The sequence below is a fragment of the Oncorhynchus kisutch genome, linkage group LG30 (genome assembly GCF_002021735.2).
Source record: "Oncorhynchus kisutch isolate 150728-3 linkage group LG30, Okis_V2, whole genome shotgun sequence".
NCBI lineage: Eukaryota > Metazoa > Chordata > Actinopteri > Salmoniformes > Salmonidae > Oncorhynchus > Oncorhynchus kisutch.
Genome location: NC_034203.2, coordinates 10058360 through 10086061, shown reverse-complemented (window position 1 = coordinate 10086061; position 27702 = coordinate 10058360). Strand labels below are relative to the sequence as shown.

The 27702-nt window shown below is 41.1% G+C and overlaps 2 protein-coding genes across 5 annotated transcripts in view; one reads left to right on the top strand and one right to left on the bottom strand.

Annotated features, from left to right (window-relative positions):
• The window catches only part of LOC109875318 (probable ATP-dependent DNA helicase HFM1), a 28309-nt gene extending 23741 nt beyond the window's left edge, over positions 1-4568 (bottom strand). Inside the window, exons 1-10 of one of the 2 annotated variants that reach the window (XM_020467636.2) lie at positions 4451-4568; positions 3489-3593; positions 3262-3374; positions 2727-3012; positions 2200-2468; positions 1848-1889; positions 1626-1696; positions 1404-1536; positions 999-1150; positions 336-413 (exon numbers count right to left, since the gene is read on the bottom strand). In XM_020467636.2, the coding sequence (XP_020323225.1) occupies positions 336-413; positions 999-1150; positions 1404-1536; positions 1626-1696; positions 1848-1889; positions 2200-2468; positions 2727-3012; positions 3262-3374; positions 3489-3559 (1215 nt within the window). In that variant the 5' untranslated portion in view covers positions 3560-3593; positions 4451-4568. Of the gene's footprint in view, positions 1-335; positions 414-998; positions 1151-1403; positions 1537-1625; positions 1697-1847; positions 1890-2199; positions 2469-2726; positions 3013-3261; positions 3375-3488; positions 3914-4450 lie in introns of both variants that reach the window. The other variant, XM_031810484.1, reaches the window with a different exon arrangement.
• Positions 4569-4966: 398 nt separating this feature from the next.
• On the top strand, positions 4967-25229 carry LOC109874889 (zinc finger protein 644). Of its 3 annotated transcripts, XM_031810481.1 has the most exons (7): positions 4967-5270; positions 5980-6081; positions 16969-19543; positions 22798-23364; positions 23528-23653; positions 23863-23968; positions 24237-25229. In XM_031810481.1, the coding sequence occupies exons 3-7, from the start codon at positions 16984-16986 to the stop codon at positions 24430-24432; spliced, it is 3555 nt and encodes a 1184-aa protein (XP_031666341.1). In that variant the 5' UTR covers positions 4967-5270; positions 5980-6081; positions 16969-16983; the 3' UTR covers positions 24433-25229. The 3 variants fall into 3 exon arrangements, with proteins under 3 accessions (XP_031666341.1, XP_020322530.1, XP_031666340.1); XM_020466941.2 differs by lacking the exon at positions 16969-19543 and having other exon boundaries at positions 5019-5270; XM_031810480.1 differs by lacking the exon at positions 4967-5270 and having other exon boundaries at positions 5974-6081; positions 23863-24352.
• Positions 25230-27702: the final 2473 nt, after the last annotated feature.

Below are 27702 nucleotides of genomic sequence, written 5' to 3'. Positions count from 1 at the left end.
TCAAAATAGATTTACTTACTTGAATAGGTTCTCCCACAGTCTCCGTTTTCTGGGTCCTTAGACAAACTAAATAATGGGCAATATTCCCAAAGTTTCCGGTGGTAGCAAAACCCAGCCAGCCATGTGGACGATTGGAGGACTTCCATCAGACTGACTTTTGTCTTCCAACATGACGCATCTGCAAGCCCTCTATAGATCACAATCTGTTAATAAAGAATGTTTCACTCTATCCAAGCTGTTTCAGAGTGTTATTTGGCCAAGTACTGAAAATGGTTGCAGTCCTACCAGAGGGTATTTTGAACCGAACATCAAATACTAAAAACGTATCCACTGACCTCATCAATAAGGAAAAGCCGGACCAACTGCAGCAGGCAGTTATCCCTCCACTTCCTCGTCAGGCTGTCCCATTTTTCCTGCGAGAAACAGAGAAATGTGTCTGTGCTTTATCATGAACTGGTTAATAAAGTGTTAACCTTTTCCTGCAGTGGGTTAAATCTAGGTCACACAGAGTGTTTCTTGGTAGCCTTAAACAAATCTACTTTGAAACAAAAGTATACACATCACACACATAGTTTGGGCTTAAACAAACAAACACCTGTACCATGTCAGATATTGAGTTGAAATGTATTCCATTTTGAGCTCCCATCCCAATATTACACTTTAAAAACACATCACAGAAGACTGAAATATAACAAAACCATTTGACATAGAAACACCGGATTTGTGTCTGGTAAAAAAAAAAAAGTTGACTAATTATGAAAAATATTAATAAGAATCCACCCATGAGGCCACTAGGTAATTTGACTGCAGGTCTTGAATTGTCTCGATACAACTGAATTTATCCATCCTCGCATCACTAACAAACCCCTATTCCAACATGGAAATCACGTCTGCTATGGTCACAGGATCACCCACTTCATTGCGCTACATATTACACACAAATAGAAATGTCCGCCAGTGACAGGCTATACTGTACACTGGGATACGGTGTCACTCACAGGTGTGGTCATGATGATATTGGCGTCTTGAATCTCAAAGAAGTCGTCGATCTCTGTGTCTCCAGTCAGCTCCTTGCAGCTCAGGCCCAGAGGCCCAAATTTGTTCTTCCAGTCCTCAAAGCGCTGGCTGCATAGAGCTTTGATGGGGGCCACTGAAGACGACAGAAGCATTCTCAATCAATGCAGCTCATCATACAGTTTTCATTTTATAAAATGTTATCAATTTACATTTTTAACACGTAGAATGTATTGGTGTAGTCAGGTCATAAATTACTTACATGTAAGCAACAAACCAGATATCAAGACTGCATACAGGCTGTAGCATGAATCAGCTCTTAATGTCTTAGTGCTTTTTACCTAGTGCTTTTGAGAAGGATACTAAGTACTGTAATTGGAGGGCCTTACTGTACACAGCTTTGACGTTTCTCCAGGGCTCTGTGGTCTCCATCAGTAGGCGGATGATGGACAACTCAAAAAGCACAGTCTTACCAGAGCCCGTAGGAGCACAAGCCACAAAGTTCTTACCCGTGTATAGAACCTGAAAAACATACATGGCTCATAAAAATGTCTCAAGGATACTGTTTTGCTGTTAAGGTTCTTAATTGGATGACAATTCTGAATGCTTACGTCATCTAGGGCTTTTGATTGAACGTAGTTGAAGTAAGGGAACTCTTTGAAGACCGATCTAAATTTAGCAGCTGTGTTCATTTGATTAAGGACACCCAACAAACAGCCCACTATTGTTCCTTAGATTTCATGTAGTCATCATCAAGCATGCATCAATCAAGTATTCATTAACTTTTCATTCCTTGTGTTATTACTGATGATAAAACAGATGCGAAAGGATACGGATTTCAGAGATTGGTCGGAGTATCCCAGGCCCAGAAGTATCTAATATGAAAACAAATCCATAGACATTTCATTTTACATTCGCACTGACAGTGGTAACCCAACCCCAGTCAAAATGGCAGATATTGTCCACCCCCTAGTGGTATTTTTCTGTCATTACAGCAAAGAGGGCATTGGGTAGCGTTCACCTCATTTCACCTCATCAAGCTCTAACGAACAGTGACAGGCTGCAGCCATGACCATTACATCTGAGTACATTCTTCAGCTACAAGACCTCATCATAGCAATATGTATATGATTTATATATATATAAACACAGACATGGTGTTGGGTTCAGTCTGTGCGGTACTACTTTGTATGTGAAGGGGTTGGGGTGTCATGGGGAGAACATGAGCCCTCTTGGTGCCCTTGTCCTGTGTCTTCTGTGGTGGTCCCCAGGCTGTAGGCAGGCCCAGATCGGTGAGGGGGCCGGAGTCTGCTGCCGACTGCTTTGCCAGCCGAGGCTCTGTCGCCATAGAAACCTGGTCGAACGTTTGCTGCACTCCGGGTCGTGCCTGGTTGAGGCCTCTGTTTGAGTTTGCGCTGCTGTTCAACACCTGTCCACTGGGAGGTTTGAACAAACTGTAACAACAAAGAGATTATTTAATTTATAGGTAGAGAGATCATAAGTGCTTACAGTGATATCCCACATAATCATGATGTAACTAGTACAGCCATGTATTTGATAAAGAAGGTGCCATTTCAGAAGGGCTCTGACAGACGCCATTACATTTCAAAACAATAGTATCTGATGAAGACACATGATGGGGGACACTGACATTTACTATGTATTCTGAATGCACAGTATGCACACTCATTAGTTTCACTTGAACGGCTTACCTTCTCCGTAGAGGTGGGCTTTGGCTGAACTCCAGAGGGAAATGTTTCTGCTCCAGTGCATGACCAGACTCATGTGGGGTTTTAGTTTGACCTCTAACCTTTTTGGTATCCTGGGATTTATTCATGAAGTCTTCCCGAGCCCAAAGGGCACACCTGCCCTGTGCCTCAGGTTCTTTTCTTCCATCACTGGTATTCTGATTTAATTTGTTATTCTTGGGAGTGAAACCATCACCGTCAGCTGCTCTTTTCAAAGGGGGAAGGAATTTGTTGGACTTCTGAGAGAAACCTGCATTGGAGATGGTCAGAAAGGGATTTGATAGACGACATGATAATGCAATGATTGACAGGAAGGGACATGACTTAAAACAAGACCCAGTTTAAGCCTAGTCTTGAACTAAAAATCCTTTTCAAAAGATCATTTTCATTGAAAGTGCATTTTAGTCCAGGACTCGGCTTAGTCCGGGTCCGGGAAACTGGCCCTTACAGTATCGACTGAATTTACTCAAATGATTTAATCACTTCAAATGCCACTTACTGAATGATGAAAGACCCTCTGCCTCTTTCTGGATGTCCTGAGTGGCTGGGATCTGGGAGAGGGACAGAGGGGGTTCCAACTGCCAAGAACTCTGCTCTTGACAAAGTGGCTTTCTGGAGACAGGAGGAGGGCAGGAAAAGGGTTAAGCTTAACATGGCTAGGAACTTTGCTCTTGCTAAATACAGTGGGGCATGACTGTGGGATGCAGGTTGTTTCTGACGACTCACACTTTGTGGACAACTGGCCTCTCAAAGAAGAGGTTATCCAGGGACAAAGTGCAGTCTTCTGAGTCCAACATCTCATTAGGTCATGTAGGCCTATGCAACAGTCATCTGTAGAATTACAAAGTTAGACGTAATCATGGTATACAGTGCAATCGGAAAGTATTCAGAGCAAAGGGTCTGAATATTTATGGGAATAAGGTATTTCTGCTTTTTCTAAATATCTGTTTTCGCTTTGGCATTATGGGATATTTAATCTGTTTTAGAATAAGGCTGTAATGGAACAAAATGTGGAAAAAGTCAAGGGGTCTGAACACTTTCCAAACGCGCTGTATGCAGCAGACACCGACAGGCATTTCAGGGCACCAAGGAGACAGACAATGTTGCCACAACAGGAAAGTCTTTATAGGTACTGCCTAGGTTTGCAGCAACTGGGAGAGATTGTAAGAAAGGTTAAAAAAAAGTGTCAGTAGCCTGAATAGACCACATAAAATATCTTAACTGTAAACATACTGTAAAGCCTAAATGTTTTTTGTGCAAAGGCCTAAGGTGTTGAAACCCCTACACCAGATCAACGCAAGATGGCAGTCTCTTGGTCTGGACTAGCAAATATCGTTACTAGTTACCACAGCCACAAAGTCATTAACCCCGCCTATTTCTACAATTTATCTTCTTAAAATTTGATTTTAAACCTAACCACCTAAAATCCCTGATTTTAAAATAACATAATAATAATAAAATTTTCTTTGTGGCTGTGGTAACTAATGGAACCCCCCTAGCAAGCTAACGTTAGCTAACTAGGCAGGCAAGTTGGCTCACTTTCATGTAGTTAAGCGACTTATTTGACAAAATATAAATATGTATTATATGACCATAAGAATGACAGCCTGTTAATTCGTACTATATTTCAAACTGACCCGTGGCGTGTAAATAGATAATTCAAGTAAGTAAAATCATTTTTAGCCTACCTGTTTCAGTGGGGTTACTACTATAACTAACTAGTCTCGAGCCTAGACACTGAGATGACACCCGCTCGAGGGAGAGCAAATATTTCTATAACTAAACCAAGATAGACCACAGCCTGTCGTTTCCAACGGGAACTAATGAGTGATTGTGGGCAGAACAAGAAACGAGGTGGGCAGAGCAAAGCACGAGCTAGCGAGATCCTATTGGCGCGTTCTAGCTCATCTGCATATTTCCGTTAGGGACTCTTCCTCTGTGAAGTGCGCGTGTGCAATAATTCACCTCGCCTTTGCACCCCTTATAAACAGCGCGATTTTAAAGGGTTAAAACTTAATCCACCTTGTTCATAACATATTCTAGTTTTGGGAACAGAAAACTGTATTGAGATAAAATGTTTCATCGATGAGAAAATGTGCAGAATGTCGGCCAAAATCCATCTCGCTCCAACTTCTCCACTGCTGGGCATTGGGCTTCCTCTCACTACCATATTTGGTAAAGAGTGGAAACTCCAAGCGGACGCTTCACATTTATACATCCGGTGAAATATCTGTCTTATTGTTATATCTGTGGAGATAGGTTTGCCAGCTCAGATTGATCGGCAACTCAAAACATTATTAGCATTTTTTCACAAAAATAATGTATTGTAAAAATCTATTTCGAATCAAGCTGCTCGATAGACCGTTGGTTTATGTATTTGACAACTAGCTAAATATCTAAGCCATAGGCCTGCTGATCGATTGGTGTGCCGCGCGTTGCGGGTTGCCTCTTGACACAAACGACTGGCAGGTTTCAAAACAACATGCATTGAGTGTTGGCTATACAAAGGTACATGAAGATTTTATGCGTTATTTGAATATCCTATAAGACGATGAGTGGGGTGGGTGGGTGGTGGGGGGGTAGAATTAGTGGAAAAAAATATTACAACGTTTAACAGGTAAGAGCTCACAACCGTAGCCTAGCTGACACGTAACTACACAGCGAGGATAAAGAGGCTGTAATTTGTCTTGATTGCCAGTCATCTTGTGCTACTATGACTTGAGTAGCTATAACTGTATCCGCAAGGTGTTCACAAACCCAAATGTGATCCAGACAGAGAAAAAAAAAAATAATATATATATATATATATATATATATATATATATATATATATATATATACACACACATTGAATGGAAATTACCATCTAACATGTCAATGTATTCGATTTTAATAAAATAACCATTTCAAACCGGCTATCAGTAGCGTCCACCCAATCTTCTACCTATAATAAACTAGGTAGAAGATCATCAACTCGGGATTTTTCATGCCGCCTATCTGGGACAAACCACTTTCACTTGCGGGGGAAGCATATCACGGTGACAAAAGTTTTATGAAAGATCACGGAAGTATAATGAAATGATTACTTACATTGTGAATGTTATATTATATCCCTAGTTCTACACTGGAAAAATGTTGTGCAATTAAAAAGTGCACTCACTAATGCATTTGTGTCGTTCTTGTATTCCCTCTCAAAAAAATGGTTTAACCTACGTAGACCAAGGAAAATGGCGACTGTGAAATGGATGGAAGACGAAAGTGAGCAATAATTCAATGCAACGATTAAAGTGCATATCGTTTGCATTTACACCGTTCAAAGGTAACGTTTCAAGTCTTCTCTAACAATATTGTCAACTCTCGGTATTGCTCAAACATGTCCGGCGTTTTTTGTGTGGTTTTGGTGGAGGTTTTTGTTTTGGTATGGACATTATGGACTGGGTAACGTTAGGCTATTACAAGCGTCCAACAACAGGAAGATTTAAAGAGAAGTAAAGCACATTTGGATCTTTATGGGGCTCGAGGAAGACCACGATTATGTTGGTTACGCTATGTTGGTGCTCGAGTGTAAAGGTTGCGCTTTGCTTTGGCATAGCTGGGCTACAGTTCTGCAACGCATAGCTAGAAAGTTTATTATAGAATGCATAACTGTCAACTGCTCATCAACAACGTTACCCATCGGTCTTGAGTAAGGGGTGATCGATTAGCATTTTATTATAAAATGTATGTTTTGACATTCATGCATTTATGGCTTGCTTGACAGGTAGGCATATTAGGCATATTTAGCCCACTCATCGCTCACCTTGCTGTCGTTATGTACATGAAAAATTCTTTTTTTCTTCACATTTATTGAAAATGTATCTGTATAGATTGTTGTGGGGATTCAAACCCTCATGGGATGCTTACCAGGGGTGTATAGAGCCCCACAGTGCAGGTGTCATAATACCCATAAAACCTAGCGGGCAAAGAGGGAAATTGTTTTTCCACCATTCATTTTTCCCATGGGGGATTTTAGAAACACTTAAAATAAGGTCTGTGTTTCGTGTAGGCTTACACTGGCGTGATGTTTTGATAACCATCTAAATCTCTCATTGAAAAGGTGACTTACCAATATATTTGGGTCTATTTACTCTCAGATTCGAAATGCTCATTAGCATCAAAGAAGACATCATGCAAGACTACAGATCCCTGCAAGCTCCTAGCTGAATAATTTCTCGTTGAAACCTTTGCTAAACAGGAATTGTGTCAAACTTGCACAAGACAGTTCACAGAATTGTCAGTTTAAAGAAATCTTGCAAATGTATTAATTACTGCTGTTACCAACCGGCTCGTAACCCTTAACATAGAGGGAGACAACGCGGAGGTAAAACTATATACAAGTAACAATGGTGTGTGTGTGTGTGTGTAGTCAGTAGTGTAAGTGAGTAGATGCGTGCGACGATGGTGATAATGAGGGGTGCCAAAACAAACTAACACGAAGAAGCCCTAAAATGCTGCAACCAAAAATAAGCGTGTCTGCGTGGAGAGAGTCTCCTCGGTGTATGGGGGGGGATTTATCCCCGGGACACACCCGAGCCCAAAGGTGTTCCATTTCGCTGACGACCCTCCCAGCTCCGCACACCAACATCCTATTAAGAAAAACGAGCAGAGAGAAAGAATTCGTCACTCCTCATAAAACCGGGGACCACCAAGGAAACTGGAACACCACACCAATCAAAAAAATAGAAATGTAAATATTCAACAACATATATATATATATATATATATATATACACATACAGTGCCTTGTGAAAGTATTCGGCCCCCTTGAACTTTGCGACCTTTTGCCACATTTCAGGCTTCAAACATAAAGATATAAAACTGTATTTTTTTGTGAAGAATCAACAAGTGGGACACAATCATGAAGTGGAACGACATTTATTGGATATTTCAAACCTTTTTAACACTTCAAAAACGATTGGCCCCTTAAGTTAATACTTTGTAGCGCCACCTTTTGCTGCGATTACAGCTGTAAGTCGCTTGGGGTATGTCTCTATCAGTTTTGCACATCGAGAGACTGACATTTTTTCCCATTCCTCCTTGCAAAACAGCTCGAGCTCAGTGAGGTTGGATGGAGAGCATTTGTGAACAGCAGTTTTCAGTTCTTTCCACAAATTCTCGATTGGATTCAGGTCTGGACTTTGACTTGGCCATTCTAACACCTGGATATGTTTATTTTTGAACCATTCCATTGTAGATTTTGCTTTATGTTTTGGATCATTGTCTTGTTGGAAGACAAATCTCCATCCCAGTCTCAGGTCTTTTGCAGACTCCATCAGGTTTTTTTCCAGAATGGTCCTGTATTTGGCTCCATCCATCTTCCCATCAATTTTAACCATCTTCCCTGTCCCTGCTGAAGAAAAGCAGGCCCAAACCATGATGCTGCCACCACCATGTTTGACAGTGGGGATGGTGTGTTCAGGGTGATGAGCTGTGTTGCTTTTACGCCAAACATAACATTTTGCATTGTTGCCAAAAAGTTCAATTTTGGTTTCATCTGACCAGAGCACCTTCTTCCACATGTTTGGTGTGTCTCCCAGGTGGCTTTGGGCAAACTTTAAACAACACTTTTTATGGATATCTTTAAGAAATGGCTTTCTTCTTGCCACTCTTCCATAAAGGCCAGATTTGTGCAATATACGACTGATTGTTGTCCTATGGACAGAGTCTCCCACCTCAGCTGTAGATCTCTGCAGTTCATCCAGAGTGATCATGGGCCTCTTGGCTGCATCTCTGATCAGTCTTCTCCTTGTATGAGCTGAAAGTTTAGAGGGACGGCCAGGTCTTGGTAGATTTGCAGTGGTCTGATACTCCTTCCATTTCAATATTATCGCTTGCACAGTGCTCCTTGGGATGTTTAAAGCTTGGGAAATCTTTTTGTATCCAAATCCGGCTTTAAACTTCTTCACAACAGTATCTCGGACCTGCCTGGTGTGTTCCTTGTTCTTCATGATGCTCTCTGCGCTTTTAACGGACCTCTGAGACTATCACAGTGCAGGTGCATTTATACGGAGACTTGATTACACACAGGTGGATTGTATTTATCATCATTAGTCATTTAGGTCAACATTGGATCATTCAGAGATCCTCACTGAACTTCTGGAGAGAGTTTGCTGCACTGAAAGTAAAGGGGCTGAATAATTTTGCACGCCCAATTTTTGAGTTTTTGATTTGTTAAAAAAGTTTGAAATATCCAATAAATGTCGTTCCACTTCATGATTGTGTCCCACTTGTTGTTGATTCTTCACAAAAAAATACAGTTTTATATCTTTATGTTTGAAGCCTGAAATGTGGCAAAAGGTCACAAAGTTCAAGGGGGCCGAATACTTTCGCAAGGCACTATATATATATATATATATATAAATATATAAATAACACCAACAACACTATATATAACACCAACAAAATACTGCTCTAGTTAACCCTAACCCATCTGCCACAGCCAACCTTGTCCTCCCCAGACCTCAGCAACCTTTGTGCACAGGAAGCAACCTTAAAGAGGGGGAGGGGAAACGAGGACAACACAAAATAAGCAGTAGCTGGTCATGTAAATGACACGCATACATCACAACTCAAGGACGACACGCATAAGAAAATGCATGTCCACTGATCAATAGGACCAGACGCGTTCAGGAACAGGGTGCACGAGAGAGAGTGTCAGCAACGGCATTATCAGACCCCCTGTTGTGCCACACATCGAGATGGAATTCCTGTAAAAACAAACAGCATCTCATTACCTCTGGTTAGGACACATCATAGACCTCAAGGTGAGAGGGTTATGGTGGGCGTAGACCACATTAGGTACAACACCCGACCTGATGTACACCTCAAAGTGTTGTAGCGCCCATATGAGTGCTAGCACTTCTTTTTCCGCCACGGAGTAGTTCAACTGATAACAGTTAAACTTCTTAGTTTATTTTCAAACGGGCCTCTTAACACCGGACACATCTGCTTGCAGCAGGACATGTGATTTGCAGAGGAATGAGAAATCCACGCGAGGAGTAACTAGCACTGGAGTTGGGGTAAGCAACCTCTCTGCGTCATCAAAATCCTGCGACAGAGAGGAGACCATACTTAAACCGACTTAGCTTTCAGCAAATCTGTCAGGGGAGCGACTATGGTAGAAAAGTTCCTACTGAAACTATGATAATAACCAATCCTTCCCAAGAAACACATCAGTTCTTTAGAGGTTGGCGGTGGAAAAGCATCAATAGCTACCGCTTTAGCCCGAACAGGATGCACCTCACCCTGTCCAATCACCTTACCAAGGAACGTAACTGTCACCTGAGCAAACTCCCACTTTGCCAAGTTGATAGTGAGGCGACCCACAGCCAGGCGGTCGAACAAGGCTTGAATACGGGACAGATGCTCCTAAAGTATCTGCATAAACCAATACATTGTCCAGATAAACAGTGCCCCCGACCAGACCGGAGACAACCCTATTCATAAGGCGCTGTGGCAGGTTCGTTCCGCAGGCCGAAACTCATAACCAAATACGAGTACAGACTGAAGGGTGTAATAAAGGTAGAGATTTTGTGTGCCTTACACGTCAGTGGCACCTGCTCACAAACTTCGCTACTCCGACCTGATCAACGCAGTCCTCCATCCGAGGAAGAGGAAATTCATTTGGCTTAGTGACACTATTTACCTTACGGTAGTCCGTACAAAATCTGCTTGTCCCATCCGGTTTACTGACAGGGAGAAGCCCAGCTAGAGAAAGAAGGCTCTGCAATATCACTCTCCAGCATGTACCTGATCTCAGCATCCAGACAACGCTGTTTCTCTGAAGAAACTCTATAGAACCGCTGACGGATGAGGTCAGCATCCCCAATGCCAATATCGTGTTCTAGAATCAGACCGACCAACTCGTCTCGCCTATCAGCAGGTAGATGAGCGAGAAGGCTATCTAAAACATCCAGTTACTGAATTTTTCAATCTACCCTGCAGTATACAATCATCGGGACCAGGGACGACATCCTCACCATGCAAGGACATAGCATGACAAAAAGAAGAACCTAGCGATGTAACCGTACCGAACAAAAGCTTGCCACCATTGGACTCTGGAGCAGTGGAAAAACTTGGCTCGTGCTTGGGCCCCTTAGCTCCAGTAAAGGGAAATTTTAACCCTACAGCATACACGACATTATAGACGATTCTGTGCTTCCAGCTTTGTGGCAACAGTTTGTGGAAGGCCATTTCCTGTTTCAGCATAACAATGCCCCCGTGCAGAAAGCGAGGTCCATACAGAAATAGTTTGTCTATAGGTATGGAAGAACTTGACTGGCAGAGCCCTGACCTCATCCCCATCGAATACCTTTGGGATGAATTGGAACGCTGATTGCTAGCCAGGCTTAATCGTCCAACATCAGTGCCCGACCTCACTAATGCTCTTGTGGCTGACTGGATCAAGTCCCTGCAGCAAAGTTCCAACATCTGGTTGAAAACCTTCCCAGAAGAGTGGAGGCTGTTATAGCAGCAAAGAGGGGACCAACTCCATATTAATGCCCCTGATTTTGTTATGAGATGTGTGATGAGCAGGTGTCCACATACATTTGGTCATGTAGTGTATTATGAGAGTTGTTAAGCATATGTTTACTCCTAAATTTATTTAGGCTTGCCATAACAAAGGGGTTGAATACTTGGTCACTAAAGACATTTCAGATTTATTTAATTAATTTGTAAAAGTTTAGAAAAACATAATTCCACTTTAACATCATGGGGTATTGTGTGTAGGCCAGTGACGACAAAGTGCATTTAATAAAATAAAAAAATTCACGCTGTAACACAACAAAATGTTGAAAATACTTTCAGAAGGCACTATATATGAAATGTAATCCAACAAAATATCAAACATTTCTGTAAACCAGTTATTTTATTTACAGCTAGGCTAAATAACAGTATTTCTTCTCCATTGTGAAAGTGTTTACAAATGCAAAAGTGAGCCTTACCTACAAAAATATAAACTCAACATGCAACATATAAGGAAGTCAGCCAATTGAAATAAATGCATTAGGCCATAATCTATGGATTTCACATGACTGGGAATACAGATATGGATCTGTTGGTCAAAGATACCTTTTTTAAAAAGGTAGATGCGTGGATCAGAAAACCAGTCAGTATCTGGGTTGACCACCATTTACCTCATGCATCACGACCCATCTCCTTCACAGAGTTGATCAGGCTGTTGATTGTGGCCTGTGGAATGTTGTCCCACTCCTCTTCAATGGCTGATCGAAGTTGAGGAGGATGAATGGCACGACAATGGGCCTTGTGATCTTGTCACGGCATCTGTGCATTTAAATTTCCATAGATAAAATGCAATTGTGTTTGTTGTCATTAGCTTATGCCTGCCCATACCATAACCCCACTGCCACCATGGGGCACGCTGACATCAGCAAAAAGCTCGCCTACCTGACGCCATACACTTGGTCTGCGGTTGTGAGGCCGGTTGGACGTACTGCCAAATTTTCTAACACAACATTGGAGGTGGCTTATGGAAGAGAAATTAACATTACATTCTCTGGCAACAGCTCTGGTGGACATTCCTGCAATCTACATGCCAATTCCACACTCCTTTAAAGCTTGAGACATACGTGGCATTGTGTTTTGTGGCCTTTTATTGTCTCAAGCACAAGATGCACCTATGTAATGATCATGCTGTTTAATAATTTTCTTGATATGCCACACTTGTCAGGTGGATGGATTATTTTGGCAAAGGAAAATTGCTCACTAACAGGGATGTAAACATTTTAGAGAAATACGCTGTTTGTGTATATGGAACATTTCTGGGATATTTTATTTCAGCTCATTAAACACAGGACCAGTACTTTACATGTTACATTTTATACTTCTGTCAAAAGTAAAACGTTTTGGGACACCTACTAATTCAAGGGTTTTTCGTTATTACAATTTTCTAAAAATAATGAAGACCTCAACTATGAAATAACACATGAAATCATGTAGTAACCAAAAAAATGTTAAACAAATCAAAATATATTTTAGATTCTTCAAAGTTGCCACCCTTTGTCTTGATGATAGCTTTGCACACTCTCTCAATTACGCTGGTCTCTCAACCAGCTTCATGAGGAATGCTTTTCCAACAGTCTTGAAGGAGTTCCCACATGCTGAGCACTTGTTGGCTGATTTCCCTTCACTCTGTGGTCCATTTCATCCCAAACCATCTCAATTGGGTTGAGGCCGGGTGATTGTGGAGGCCAGGTCATTTGATGCAGCACTCCATCACACAGCCCTTACACTGCCTGGAGGTGTGTATTGGGTAATTTTCCTGTTGAAAAATAAATGATTGTGAAAACAAGTTGGGATGGCATATTGCTGTAGAATGATGTGGTAGCCATGCTGGTTAAGTGTGCCATGAATTCTAAATAAATCACAGACAGTGTCACCAGCAAAGCACCATCACACCACCACCTCATGCCTCACGGTGTCCTTTAGTAGTGGCTTCTTTGCAGCAATTCGACCATGCCAAGTCTAGGTCTAAGAGGCTTTTAAACAGCTTCTACCCCCAAGCCATAAGACTCTTGAACATCTAATCAAATGGCTACCCAAACTATTTGCGTTGCCCCCCCCCCCCCCCTATTTTACGCTGCTGCCACTCTGTTTATTATCTATTTATAGTCACTTTAACCCTACCTACATGTACATATTACCTCAATTACCTCAACTAACCGCTGCCCCCGCTAATTGACTTTGTACCGGTACCCCCTGTATATAGCCTCACTTGTTATTTTACTGCTGCTCTTTAATTATTTGTTTTATTTCTTATCTTTTTGGGGTATTTTTCTTACAAGCCGTTAACCAACAATGCAGTTGACCTGTCTAGAACCCTGTTCCGCTAGCGGAACCCCTCTCCAACAGCCAATGAAATTGCAGGGCGCCAAATACAAATCAACAGAAATCTCATCAATCAAATTTCTCAAACATACAAGTATTGGGCACCATTTTAAAGATACAATTCTCGTTAATCCAGCCACAGTGTCTGATTTCAAAAATGCTTTACAGCGAAAGCTCCACAAACAATTGTTAGGTGACCACCAACTCACAGAAAAACCCAGCCATATTTCCAGCCAAAGAGAGGAGTCACAAAAAGCACAAATAGAGATAAAATTCATCACTAACCTTTGATGATCTTCATCAGATGACACTCATAGGACTTCATGTTACACAATACATGTATGTTTTGTTCGGTAAAGTTCATATTTCTATCCAATAATCTTATTTTATATTGGCGTGTTACGTTCAGTAGTTCCAAAACATGCAGTGATATTGCAGAGAGCCACATGAATTCTCAGAAATACTCATTATAAATGTTGATAAATTCAAGTGTTAAGCATGGAACTTTAGATAAACTTCTCCTTAATGCAACCGCTGTGTCAGATTTCAAAAAAACTTTACGGAAAAAGCATAATCTGAGAACGGCACTCAGAGCCTAAACCAGCCAGAGAAATATCCGCCATGTTGGGTAGTCAACATTATTCATAAATAGCATTATAAATATTTAATCAGAATGCACTCCCAGGAATTGCAGTTCCACAATAAATGCTTGTTTTGTTCGATAATGTCCATTTATGTTCAATCGCTTCTTTTGTTAGGGTGTTTGGTAAACAAATCCATTCAGGTCCAGTCGGACGAAAAGTTCAAAAAGTTATATTACAGGTCGAAGAAACTTGACAAACTAAGTATAGAATCAATCTTTAGAATGTTTTATCATAAATGTCCAATAATGTTCCAACCGGAGAAATCCGTTGTCTGTAGAAAAGCAATGGAACGAGAGATGCCTCTCATGTGAAAGCGTGTGACTGAGAATGCGGCTGCAGGCAGGTCCTTTAGTCAAACAGCTCCCATCCGGCCCCCCTTCACAGGAGCAGCCTGAACCATAGTTCTAAAGAAGGTTGACATCTAGTGGAAGCCAAAATAACCCATATCCCACTGTGTATTTGATGAGTTCAAAAACTACAAACCTCAGATTTCCCACTTCCTGTTTGGATTTTTTCTCAGGTGTTTGCCTGCCATATGAGTTCTGTTATACTCACAGACATCATTCAAACAGTTTTAGAAACTTCAGAGTTTTCTATCCAATACTAATAATAATATGCATATATTAGCATCTGGGACTGGGTGGGAGGCAGTTTACTCTGGGAACGCTATTCATCCAAAAGTGAAAATGCTGCCCCCTATCCCAAAGACGTTTTAAGTAAGCAGTTCACTGTAATGTTTTCACCTGTTGTTTTCAGTGCATGTGACAATTTGATTTGATGAAAGCCTGATTCACACAGTCTCCTCTGAACAGTTGATGTTGAGATGTGTCTGTTATTTGAACTCTGAAGCATTTATTGGGGCTGCAATCTGACACGGAACCCAAACCAGCTGCGCGCGTGCGCCATCGTGCATAAATTCATTTTGTCCCCCCCACACCAAACGCGATCACGACACACAGGTTAAAATATAAAAACTCTGAACAAATTATATTAATTTGGGGACAGGTTGAAATGCATTAAACACTTATGGCAATTTAGCTAGTTAGCTTGCACTTGCTAGCTAATTCGTCCTATTTAGCTAGCTTGCAGTTGCTAGCTAATTTGTCCTATTTAGCTAGCTAGCTTGCTGTTGCTAGCTAATTTGTCCTGGGATATAAACATTGAGTTATTGTACCTGAAATGCACAAGGTCCTCTACTCCGCCAATTAATCCACACATAAAACGGTCAACTGAATCGTCTCTAGTCATCTCTCTTCCTTCCAAGCTTTTTCTTCTCTTGACTTTATTGCGATTGGCAACTTTCATAAATTAGGTGCGTTACCGCCACCGACCTCGTTCATCTTTCAGTCACCCACGTGGGTATAACCAATGAGGAGATGGCACGTGGGTACCTGCTTCTATAAACCAATGAGGAGATGGGAGAGGCAGGACTTGCAGCGTGATCAAGGTCAGAAATAGAACTGATTCCTATTTTAGCCCTTGGCAACGCAGACGCTCGCGAGCAGTGTGGGAGTTCAATAATTGAATAACATAGATTTCTAAATGTATTTTGCAACGCTCGCGCACGCGACGCAGGCAGTTTGGTCAGCCTGTGAGGTGCAGTTAACTCTTGCAGCAGAGTGATCTCTGGGTCTCCCTTTCCTGTGGTGGTCCTCATGAGAGCCAGTTTCATCATAGCACTTGTTGGTTTTTGCTAAATTTGCCGGATTGACTGACAATGTCTTAAAGTAATGACGGACTGTAATTTCTCTTTGCTTATTTGAGCTGTTCTTGCCATAATATGGACTTGGTCTTTTACAAAATAGGGCTATCTTCTGTATACCACCCCTACCATGTCACAACACAACTGATTGGTTCAAACGCATTAAGAAGGAAATAAATTCCACAAATTAACTTCTAACATGGCACACCTGTTAATTGAAATGCATTCCAGGTGACTTCCTCATCAAATCAAATTGTGTTGGTCACATACACGTTTAGTAGATGTTATTTTAGGTGAACCGAAATGCTTGTGTTTCTATCTCCAAAAGTGCAGTAATATCTAACAATTCACAACAATACACACAAACCTAAAAGTAAAACAATGGAATTAAGGAATATATAAATATTAGGATGAGCAATGTCGAGTGGCATTGACTAACATACAGTAGAATATAATATATTATATACATAGATGAGTAAAGCACATATGTAAACACTATTAAAGTGACTAGTGTTCCATTATTAAAGTAGCCAGTGATGTATATAGGGAAGAAGCTGGTTGAGAGAATGCAAAGTGAACGCTGTCATCAATGCAAAGGGTGGCTACTTTGAAGAATCTCAAATATATTTGGATTGTTTAATACTGTTTTTGGTTACTACATGATTCCATATGTGTTATGTCTTCACTATCATTCTACAATGTAGAAAATAGTACAAATAAAGAACATCCCTTGAATGAGTTGGTGTGTCCTAAATGTTGACTGGTACTGTACATAAATACAATTGATCAGATTTTGCAGCAGCTCTCAGAAGTAATTTGTTGTTGTTGCTGTGCACCAATAGCAGGCACCACTGGTGGTGGTAGAGAGTTCTTAAAGGAGAGGTACCATATTTGGCAAGTGTAGCCAGCTAGATGATTGATGGGCAAAGTAAACAACTTTCTGCTCTGTTTTTTTCTTTTTTTTCTTTCCTAGAGTTCAGCTGCCGAAATGTCTGCTCTGACCGGTATTGATGAAGAAGAGAAAGATGTGATTGACCCTTTAGATCTCTTTCAAGATCTAATGACAAATCAGACGCCCTTGTTTATAGAAACGTTGGACAGATCTCCGACTTCTCTGAGAGAAAATAGTGTCCTTGATGTTCTCTCAAACACAAATGTGTTGTCTGTGAATGGACCTTCTTCACACCAGGCCTTCGAATCAGATGAACTCAACAGCTTGTCAACAGAAAAGGAGGAGGAAAAGAGTATTACTCAGTTGAAGACTGTGCAGGACATTGACACTACAGGGATATGGGGTTTCGATGTAGAATCTTCAGAGAACTCAATGGATAATTATGAGGATCCCCTGTGCTGGGACCCTCAGAGAGAATTCATGCAGTTTCTGTGGGACGACCACAATGATTCTCCTGTGGAGGAGCCACCAACGGCAGATCCTCCCCCAAACAGCCAAAGGAGGAGGAAACGCAAAATGGACATGGTGGTCATGGTAGATCCCTCAGAGGAACTGTTCTCTGATTTGAGCCTCAAGTCAACAAAGGACATATTTGATGAGGATCTAGAAGACCCTGTTCCCATCAACAATGTCCAATCCTTGAGAGAACGCTGCAAACCTCAATCACTGACAAGGAAGAAAGCACCGTATCCTAATGGAACTGTAGAGGCCATCAAGCAACTTATCTTCAACGCGCCTGCAAGAAATCCACATGAGACGAGCGTGGCTCACAGGCTTAAAACGCTGAAAGGGAAACCGCTCTCTGACTCTTGTTCAGAGGAGGAGCCATTGTTTTTTCCTTGCACAAAGTGCAACATCAATTTCAAGGAGAAGAACCATTTGCACCGGCACATGAGGACTCACACAGATCCGCCCAGTCTGATCAACATTCCAAAGCCTTTTATATGCAGAGAGTGTGGACAGTCGTTCCGCTTTCGTAATTCTCTCCTTCGTCACATGACCATTCACCAGGAGAGAAGAGAGAGACTCATGGAGGAGATCAAGGGCATGAATGAATTGAAGGATGAGGGCACAGATGCAAGGCTACAGTGCCCCCAGTGCACTTTTGGAACAAATTGTCCAAATACATTTGTTCAACATGCCAAGACTCATGAGAAGGACAAGAGGTACTACGACTGTAAGAATTGTAACTATATGGCTGTGACTGTGTTGGAACTTGAGAGACACATGAACAAAGAACACAGTCTCTGTAAAAACCTTGACGAGCCCGATAAACCCAGAGTGTTTAGGTCAAAGGAAGATGATAAAACACCTCATTCCTACTCCTGTAACCATTGTTCTTATGGCACATCAAGCAAAAACATCTTCAAAAATCATCTTGAGATTCGTCATAATCAGACATACGAGGAACATGACGTTTTCCAGAGTAGAGAAAGAAATGAGGATGCACAATCCCCTTCTGAGAAGCACTTCCCCATTAGGAAACCCACAGTAGTAAATTCATTTGCTTCAGAGCTGACATCAAAATTATCTGTGAAAAAACTGGCTTTCAGAAAAAGAACAGATTTGCCTTGTGATTCAAATGACATTTCTGATCTTTTCAAAAAGGATAAGGTAGTTCACAGAGCGCAAAGAGGCTTCAAGACTCAAACCACAGAGTCAAAACTTGACAAGTCAATAAATCATCTATTGTCTCGACAAAGACGTGACAAGCAGAGGAATGAAAAAAATGATGTCACCACAGGTTTTTTTTTTGTCGAGGGCACAAATGGTGATCATGATTTTGGACGAACATTGTCAGGAATTTCAGAAAATCCAAATTCTTCTTCAAATGGCCACAAACATTTATTGGCATCTAAGTTGGAGAATAATATCTTAAATTCTGGCTGTGATTCCAGTTTAAGGGAAGGTAATAGTGCAGACCTCAACAGCAAGCATGTCTCTAAACTTGTCGTAGAAATGCCAGTCAGGAAAAAATCACCTTCCAAAAGAAAAATGTCCACCCCTTATCGCAATACCGTTGACCAGGACTCTTACTTCATTTTACCAAAACATTTGCAAAGCCAGAAAATGCTAAATATGGTGGAGGTGTTGGAAGACGGTGATAATAATGATGTCTTCCAGTATAGTGATGGCACAGATGCCAACAATAAAATTCTCGCTAAAAGTGAAATCAAGCAAGAGAAACCGTACATTGGTAATTCCTTTAGCAGAGGAATGTCTATGAAAGGAGTCCTTGGAACCTCTGAAGACCTGTCTGATAAAGGTCAAGACAGGAATTATCGGCAGAAGCCTGTTGTCAAGGAAGAGTGCATAGAAACACAGGTTTTTGGCGAGAACCTTGCGCCCAACTCGGTGCCAGTAAGTGAACCCTTCTTAGATGCTGATTCGGAAGGGGGTGGGGAGCGGAAGACCTGTCCTTACTGTCCTGCAGAGTTCGAGTCGGGTGTGGGATTATCCAATCACGTGAGAGGGCATCTGCATAGAGTTGGACTGAATTACAATGCACGCCATGTGGTATCACGAGAGCAGGTGGCTTCTCAAGACAGGAAACCTCGCATCCGTCGAAAGATGGGTGCAATACGACTGAAAAAAGGTACTATTTTCCATGATCTTTTTCCTTTATTTTCCTAGATCTAAATTAATGTAGCATTGGGGGGAAAAATCCATAAATCCAGCCATAGAGAATAACATATCATCAAAAAAAAGTGGTTTATAACATGCACAATTAGAAGCATCAATCTATATAGATCAAGTGTGACTAAATTCGAGCCCAGTAACTTTGCTCACCGCATCCTCCTTCGATTGTCTCGTCTCTGCTGCCACGAAAATCCCCCACCTGCTGATTTGCACGAAGTGTGTGCGTGCCACTGGCGATGTACTTTGCTGGACATGCTAGCTGTTCTTGGTGGCGCATCATCACTTCAAACGCATTCCGTTGTAGTGTTATCGGTTGGCCTACTACTACTGGTTGTACTGGTAAAATGTAAGTTATGAATCGCAAATCAACGTATAGCTGACACACTTCGATTTCATCAATAACATTTTACTTCAATTTGGTTGTCCAAAATACTATCAGCTTGCACTGCGTCTTTGCTGATGAATGCCCTGATCTCTGGCCAGTCAATTGGTAAAATTACATTGTTCTATTAATCACTTCTAATAGATCTGAAAATTATGCAATAACCATGAATTTAACCGACTGTTTATAATGAGGGACGTCCCACGTTTAACCTGGACACATAAATAAACTCAGCAAAAAAAGAAACGTCCTCTCACTGTCAACTGTGTTTATTTTAAGCAAACTTAACCTGTGTAAATATTTGTATGAACACAACAAGATTCGACAACTGAGACATAAACTGAACAAGTTCCACAGACATGTGACTTACAGAAATAGAATGTGTCCCTGAACAAAGGGGGGTCAAAATCAAAAGTAACAGTCAGTATCTGGTGCAGCCACCAGCTGCATTAAGTATTGCAGTGCATCTCCTCCTCATGGACTGCACCAGATTTGCCCATATGCGACGTCCCCGGTGATGTCTGGTGAGGGCCTGCCTTAAATCAGGCCAACAAGCCCTCAGTCCAGCCTCTCTCAGCCTATTGTGGACAGTCTGAGCACTGATGGAGGGATTGTGCGTTCCTGGTGTAACTCGGGCAGTTGTTGCCATCCTGTACTTGTCCCACAGGTGTGATGTTCGGATGTACTGATCCTGTGCAGGTGTTACACGTGGTCTGCCACTGCGAGGACGATCAGCTGTCCGTCCTGTCTCCCTGTAGTGCTGTCCTAGGCGTCATTGCAATTTATTGCCCTGGCCACATCTGCAGTCCTCATGCCTGCTTGCAGTATGCCTAAGTCACGTTCATGCAGATGAGCAGGGACCCTAGGCATCTTTCTTTTGGTGTTTTTCAGAATCAGTAGAAAGGCCTCTCTAGTGTCCTATGTTTTCATAACTGTGACCTTAATTGCCTTCCGTCTGTAAGCTGTTAGTGTCTTAACGACTGTTCCATAGGTGCATGTTCATTAATTATTTATGGTTCATTGAACAAGCATGGGAAACAATGTTTAAACCCTTTACAATGAAGGTCTGAAGTTATTTGGATTTTTACAAATTATCTTTGAAAGACAGGGTCCTGAAAAAGGGACTTTTCTTTTTTTGCTGAGTTTATTTTCAGAGTAGCTTCCCCAACACCACTAAATGTATTATTTTGCCCAAGTTTATCATAGGACATGAATAGAATGCATGAGTGATTCGTATTTCCTGCAACTTTCTGAAGAGGCAACGAGAATTCCTGTGTGTGTGTGTGCGTGCAGTACGCATGTCTAACACATTGTATAACCATTAGCGATGATGCTAATGGAGACAGTCTTCTGGTAGATTGATAGGCTTTCCCAAAAACCTTCTCAATTAAATGTTAACTACAAAGTAGCCTATGTTTACCTGGCAGATTTATATCAGGATTATTTTCATCAATCTAGTGGTTATTTGTTTTTCAAACTCTACCATCACATGTGCACTATAAAAACACAGCTTAAAAACAGTCTCTTGTTCATTGCACACTTGAATTAAAGGGTAACTACACACAAAAATACATTTCTACGATTTTTCGCAGCCCTCGAAAGTGGACTCCAATTTTGTTGTTTTTCTAGTCAAGTGTGATTTTGAGAGCGAAAAAATGGGAAAACAGAAATCTGTAAAAACAAGAAATGGAATCGGAAAAAAAATAAAAACGATTTTATAGGGCCCTACCTAATAATTTTATATACAGTTAGGCTATGTTACATCAGAAAGATATAATACTTAAGACTGAGAACCCTTTTATTTGTTCATTTTAACCTTTTAATACATTTTTCAAGATAAATGTGGGCTATTTTTTCCATTTTTAATAAAATACATAATTTGAAGAACAAACATTGTGGCAATGCATATATTGCAGTAAAACTGTAAGTGAATTTAAAGAGATTTTTGGAGGATTTTACATTTTGTGGTTGTGTCTTCCAAGTTGTTTCCGTGGGTCGCAAATAGCAAATTTAGCATGACACAAGCTGAATTAAATGTAAAAGGCATTGAAAATAAAAAGCGTGGGGTACACACGTTAACATTTCACAGAGATACACTTGTTTTTGTGAGATGTCTTTGAAAAATAACATTAATATGAACAGTGTATACTAAAATATGAAAATACTACGTCTTGTTTCAAAATCATCATCTAGCTTACCTTTTTATATATTGTTTTATGTCCTCCAGATTTGAGAAGAAAGATGACGAGTTCAACAGTGAACCTGTCTGTAGCCTTAATTCTCACACAGCATCCAGCCTAGCTGATGCCATGCTATTTTCCTGATATATGACCACTTTTTTTTCTCTGTTTTCCATTGATTTAAGCACCCTAATTTTGACCTTTCTATAAGGGTAAAAACTCCAATAAGTTTTTAATGGATTATGATAAGAGATATTAGGTTTGGACCATTTGTTTTCTTAGAGGATTATCTACACAATTAACATGTTATTTGAACCATTGTTCACAGGATGCGCTTTTGATTGGCCACCCTACACTACACTGAACAAATAAATTAATTTTGCTGTGTATTTCGGATGGAATCAAGACATTAGAATGTACCAGAGGCCACCAAAATAGAGCTCCTTCGGCAAAAGCTCCTCACCCTCCGGCACAGGGAACCTGGCTGGTTACTTATAACATTTGGCTAGCTACTCTATGTACTTGTGGAAAACATTACTCAATAATTCGTTTTTATTTTTTTAATTTTGAATTGGGATGGGAATTAATTTCCTTGGCATACAAAGAATGTTTTGACCAATTATTTCTGTTGTGTTGCTATGTTTTCAGCACCCAAGTTTGGGTCTGAGGGCGCTCCTGTCCGAGGGCATTCCTGTCCACTATGTGGGGACTCTTTTGATAATAAGACTGGGCTATCTAACCATGTTCGGGGCCATCTGAAACGGCTCGGAAAATCCATTGCCACGAAGTCCAAGTCCCCAATGTTGTTGCTCCGGGAGCTGATGCGTGACAAGAGAGAGTTCCAGAGAGCTCTGCAGATTCTGGGCAAGAAACGGATCCCCTCCCATTCCAGAATCCCCTCAAAGCAGGTCACCTCTAATCACCTGACACCCTCTAAACGGAATCCCATTCAGAACCTCTACAACAATGCCAAACCACTGGTGCCCATGTATACTCTATCAGGGGAAACATTGGATAAACAGGCAGAGACTAAGTTGGAGGTAAAGGGTTCACTCTCGAGTGCCTTGATAGGAATTCTGAAGAAGAGGAAGTGTCAGGAGGACTCAAAGTTGAGGACTTCATCTCAAACTGCAAGAAGCGCCCTGGCAATTTCCTCCACCAGCGAGTATGGTAGAGGAGCACAAGTCAACTCAACACTCTCAAACTCTACATCGGGTGAGACCAAGGCTAAATGTAAAGTTTGGGATAAAGGGCTGTTAACCAAAGACAAAAATGTTAGCATGAAAGATGTGAATGCCAAATGGATTACGTTTGCGTGCAAAACCATTCCCGATGTGGTCAAAAATGTGACCGATTTTCATTCAATATTGTTTCACAGAGAAAGGTGAATTCAACAGGAAGGTGTGTGTCCATTGCAAGGCAACCTTCCATAGCGGTGTTAGTCTGTCCAATCACTTGCGGGCATACGCAAAACGAAAGAGCACTGCCTTGCTGGAGGGAACAAGTAAGTGCCTTCGCATCATCAGCGGCACATGTTCACAAAGTAACATCACTACTGCACATTTCTTACAGCCTTACTACTGTACAGTGAACACAATGATTTCCTTAATGTCACTGCCTCACACAGACTCCCTGCGTAAGTGCACACATGGTCACCAGTCAAGACTGAACTTACCTGAGCCTATTGCTCTTGCCCTGTTCTTAATGTTTCAGCGTATGACTGTAAACAAAGGAGGCAGAGATCAAGGCCTGGTTCCAAGAAGAAGATGTCCCCCACTATGCCACACGCACCAGAGGAGATGTATAGGCTAACCTGCAGGTACTCTGTACCTCATCTTATATGCCACAAAGTTTGACCACATACTGTATGCCATTGGTGGAAATTATTGTATTATTCATTTACATTTTTACTACTCAGATTTTAAGTTGGGGCGAAGCTCTATTCAATGCATTATTTGTTGTGATGCTTTAAAAGGAGTGTTAAGCTGACCAAAGTTATTTGATTTCAAAGAGTTGGTTGAAGCTTCTACTGTCTTTGAGGCCCACTTCTGAATGGGGGGGTCTTACTATGTTTGGATCCTCTGCAGATTCTGTGACCTGGTCTTCCAGGGCCCCTTGTCGGTCCAGGAGGACTGGATAAAGCATCTACAAAGGCACATTATGAACGCCAGTGTCCCCCACACAGGAGCAGGCATGAGGGAGGTCACCTCACTGCCCAGGGACCCGTCCTACCCCACCTCTGACAGACAGACCCCGTCACTGGCAACTCACACTGCCTCCTAAGCCAATGTTTTTTAAAAGTATATATTTTGATTCAGCTGAGTTTATGTGTTTGAACATTGGATGTTCCTTCAGTTTTATACAGTTGAAGAAAAAAATGGCCACTATTACAACACACTTTCAGGAGTTTGACTACCTAATCTCTTAAAACACATTTTTTTTTTTTGGTATATTGTTACATTTTATCAGCATTTTAAATGTCCCATGTTAGGAATATGATTCCATGTGGGCTGACTGTTTTCTTTGTTTATGCAGTAATGTAGTGTGGAAGCCATTTCCAATAGAGACAACTCTTACCTCAGATTACTGAATCTCTGTCAATTTGGTCCAGTTTGGGAGCACCCTTTCTCTGTATAATAATATATTGACATTTATGCTACACATGAAAATGGAACAAATACAATCTACCATTTGTTTATGCGTGGAGGGGGTTCTGGGTAAAAAAAATGGATAGTCATCAACTAATCGTCAGGCAGATTTCCTATCAATATCGGTAAGTATGGCGTGTGAGTTAATCACAGAACATAAGGTTCAAAACATGGATGGAATTTTTTTTGGGGGGGGTGAGAGTCAAACAGCAGTTATCTGCATATTAACTCAAACTCCTAAATTAATAGGGTTTATCAGTCACAGTTTGTGTTCTCGATAATGCAGTCACAGTGTGGATTGTTGCTGCCTTTCATGAGTAACTCACCTGTATTTAATGTTTTGAAATAATTTGTTTAAATGTATATCATACCGATATTATGCTGAAACAATTTTTTGATGTACTAAATAAAACTATGGTTTTGTCATCTGGATTGACCTGTTGGTGTTTTCTTTAGCAGTTGCCAACTGTTGTACTGAACAAAAATATAAACGCGTGTTGGTCCCATGTTTCATGAGCTGAATAAAAGATTCCAGAAATGTTCCATACACCAGTGGTGTAAAGTGCTTAAGTATAAACTACTTAAAAAAGTACTACTTAAGCAGACTCACTAAACACAAATACTTCGTTTGAAATTGGGAGTGTGCCTCTGGCTATACGTTCCGTCTGGTTTGCTTAATATAAAGAATATGAAATGATTTATACTTTGACTTTTGGTACTTAAGTATATTTTAGCAATTACATTTACTTTTGATACTTACTGTAAGTATATTTAAAACCCAATACTTTGACTTTTACTCAAGTTGTATTTTACTGGTTGACTTTCACTTGCATCATTTACTATTATGCTATCTTTACTTTAACTGAAGTATGACAATTGGGTACTTTTTCCACCACTGCCATACAGACAAAATGCTTTTTTTTCTCTCAAATGATGCACAAAAATGTGTTTACATCCCTGTTTGTGAGCATTTTATCCTATGTCAAGATAATCCACCTGATGGGTGTTGATAAGAAGCTGATTAAACATCATCACACAGGTGCACCTAAAGGCCACTGTAGTTTAACACACCACAATGCCATGGATGCCTCAAGTTTTGAGGGAGAATGAAATTGGCATGTTGACTGCTGGAATGTTGCCAGATAATTTAATGTTAATTTCTCTACCATAAGCCACCTCCAATGATGTTTTAGAGAATTTGGCAGTAAGTCCAACCTGCCTCCCAACCACAGACCACGTGTAACCACGCCAGCCCAGGACCTCCACATCTGGCTTCTTCCCCTGCTGGATTGTCTGAGGGGACTTGGTGCTGAGGACTATTTCTGTCTGTAATAAAGCCCTTTTGTTGGGTAAACTCATTCTGATTGGCTGGGCCTTTCTCCCCAGTGGGTGGGCCTATGCCCTCCCAGGCTCACCCATGGCTGCGCCCCTGCCCAGTCATGTGAAATCCATAGATTAGGGCCTAATTTATTTATTTAAAATGACTGATTATCCTATATGAACTGTAATTCAGCAAAATCTTTGAAATTGTTGCATGTTCCGTTCACATTTTTGGTCAGTGTATTTTCTCTATGGCTGCGTTTACAGGTAGACTTGGCTATGTGACATAGATGCAGAAAGTTAACAGCATTGTGGGTCGATTCCTGCAACAGCTAAGAGAGTTGAGGCTCAACTTCTCAGCTGGTTTTGTCCCATGCACAGAAGTCTTGCATCTCACTCATCTAAATAGCTATGATGCTACTCGTGGCAATTTCGCTGTCTACATTTAACACAGGCAGCCCTATTATTTTGCCCAATTATTGGATAACTATCTGATTGGTCAAAATACCAATTAGTGCAGCATTTCTCAAACTCGGTCCTCAGGACCCTAAGGTGCACACGTTTTGGTTTTAGCCCTAACACTACACAGCTGATTGAAATGATCCAATTTTGATGATTAGTTGATTATTTGAATCAGCTGTGTAGTGCTAGGGCAAAAACCAAGGACCGAGTTAGGGAAACCCTGAATTAGCGGCAAAAGGATCGTTATTAGGCCGCCTGTGTAAACGCAGCCATTGATGGAAAGATTGCTGTCATTCATTAACTAGGGGCTTGATTCAATCCGTAGCACTGAAGATTTGCGCTACTCTGCATTCAATAATATCTATTGAAATAATTTCCAACTGAATTTTTTTTTAAAGTCCACAGTTAAAGATGGGTGTTTGTGCATGAAAATTTCCACATAAAACAAAAGTCCCCAACTACTTGATATCTAATGGATCTTTCACACTCAAGTAAAACAGGTATTCTGTATTAGTTTAGGATAAGCAAAGTGGAGATGTTGTTTGCTACCTTCACCACCTGGGGGAGGCCCATCAGGAAGTCCCAGGACCCACTTGCACAGGGCGGGGTTGAGACCAGGGCCTTATTAAGCTTAATGATAAGCTTGGAGGGTACGATGGTGTTGAATGCTGAGCTGTAGTCAATGAACAGCATTCGTACATAGGTATTCCTCCTGTCCAGATGGGATAGGGCAGTGTGATGGTGATTGTATTGTCTGTGGACCTATTGGAGAGGTAAACAAATTGAAGTGGGTCTAGAGTGTCACTCTAGTGGGTCTAGAGTGACAGGTAAGGTGGAGGTGATATGATCCTTGACTAGTCTCACAAAGCACTTTATAATGACAGAATTGAGTGTTACATTTAGTTCAGTTACCTTTGCATTCTTGGGTACAGGAACAATGGTGGCCATCTTGAAGCATGTGGGGACAGCTGACTGGGATAGGGAGAGATTGAAAAGCAAGCAAGCTTTCAATTTTGTGCGAATGCCGCCATCTATCCACAGTTTCTGGTTAGGGTAGGTTTTAATAGTCACAGTGGGTACAACATCCCCTATACACTTCCTTATAAACTCACTCACAGAATCA

What these genes read in the sequence shown, in the direction of transcription:
- LOC109874889 (XM_031810481.1), top strand. Translation starts at nt 16,984, where the DNA reads ATGTCTGCTCTGACCGGTATTGATGAAGAAGAGAAAGATGTGATTGAC. An exon ending in TGCAATACGACTGAAAAAAG is followed by an intron (nt 19,544 to 22,797) that starts GTACTATTTTCC and finishes CTATGTTTTCAG; the next exon opens with CACCCAAGTTTGGGTCTGAG. An exon ending in TGCCTTGCTGGAGGGAACAA is followed by an intron (nt 23,654 to 23,862) that starts GTAAGTGCCTTC and finishes TTAATGTTTCAG; the next exon opens with CGTATGACTGTAAACAAAGG.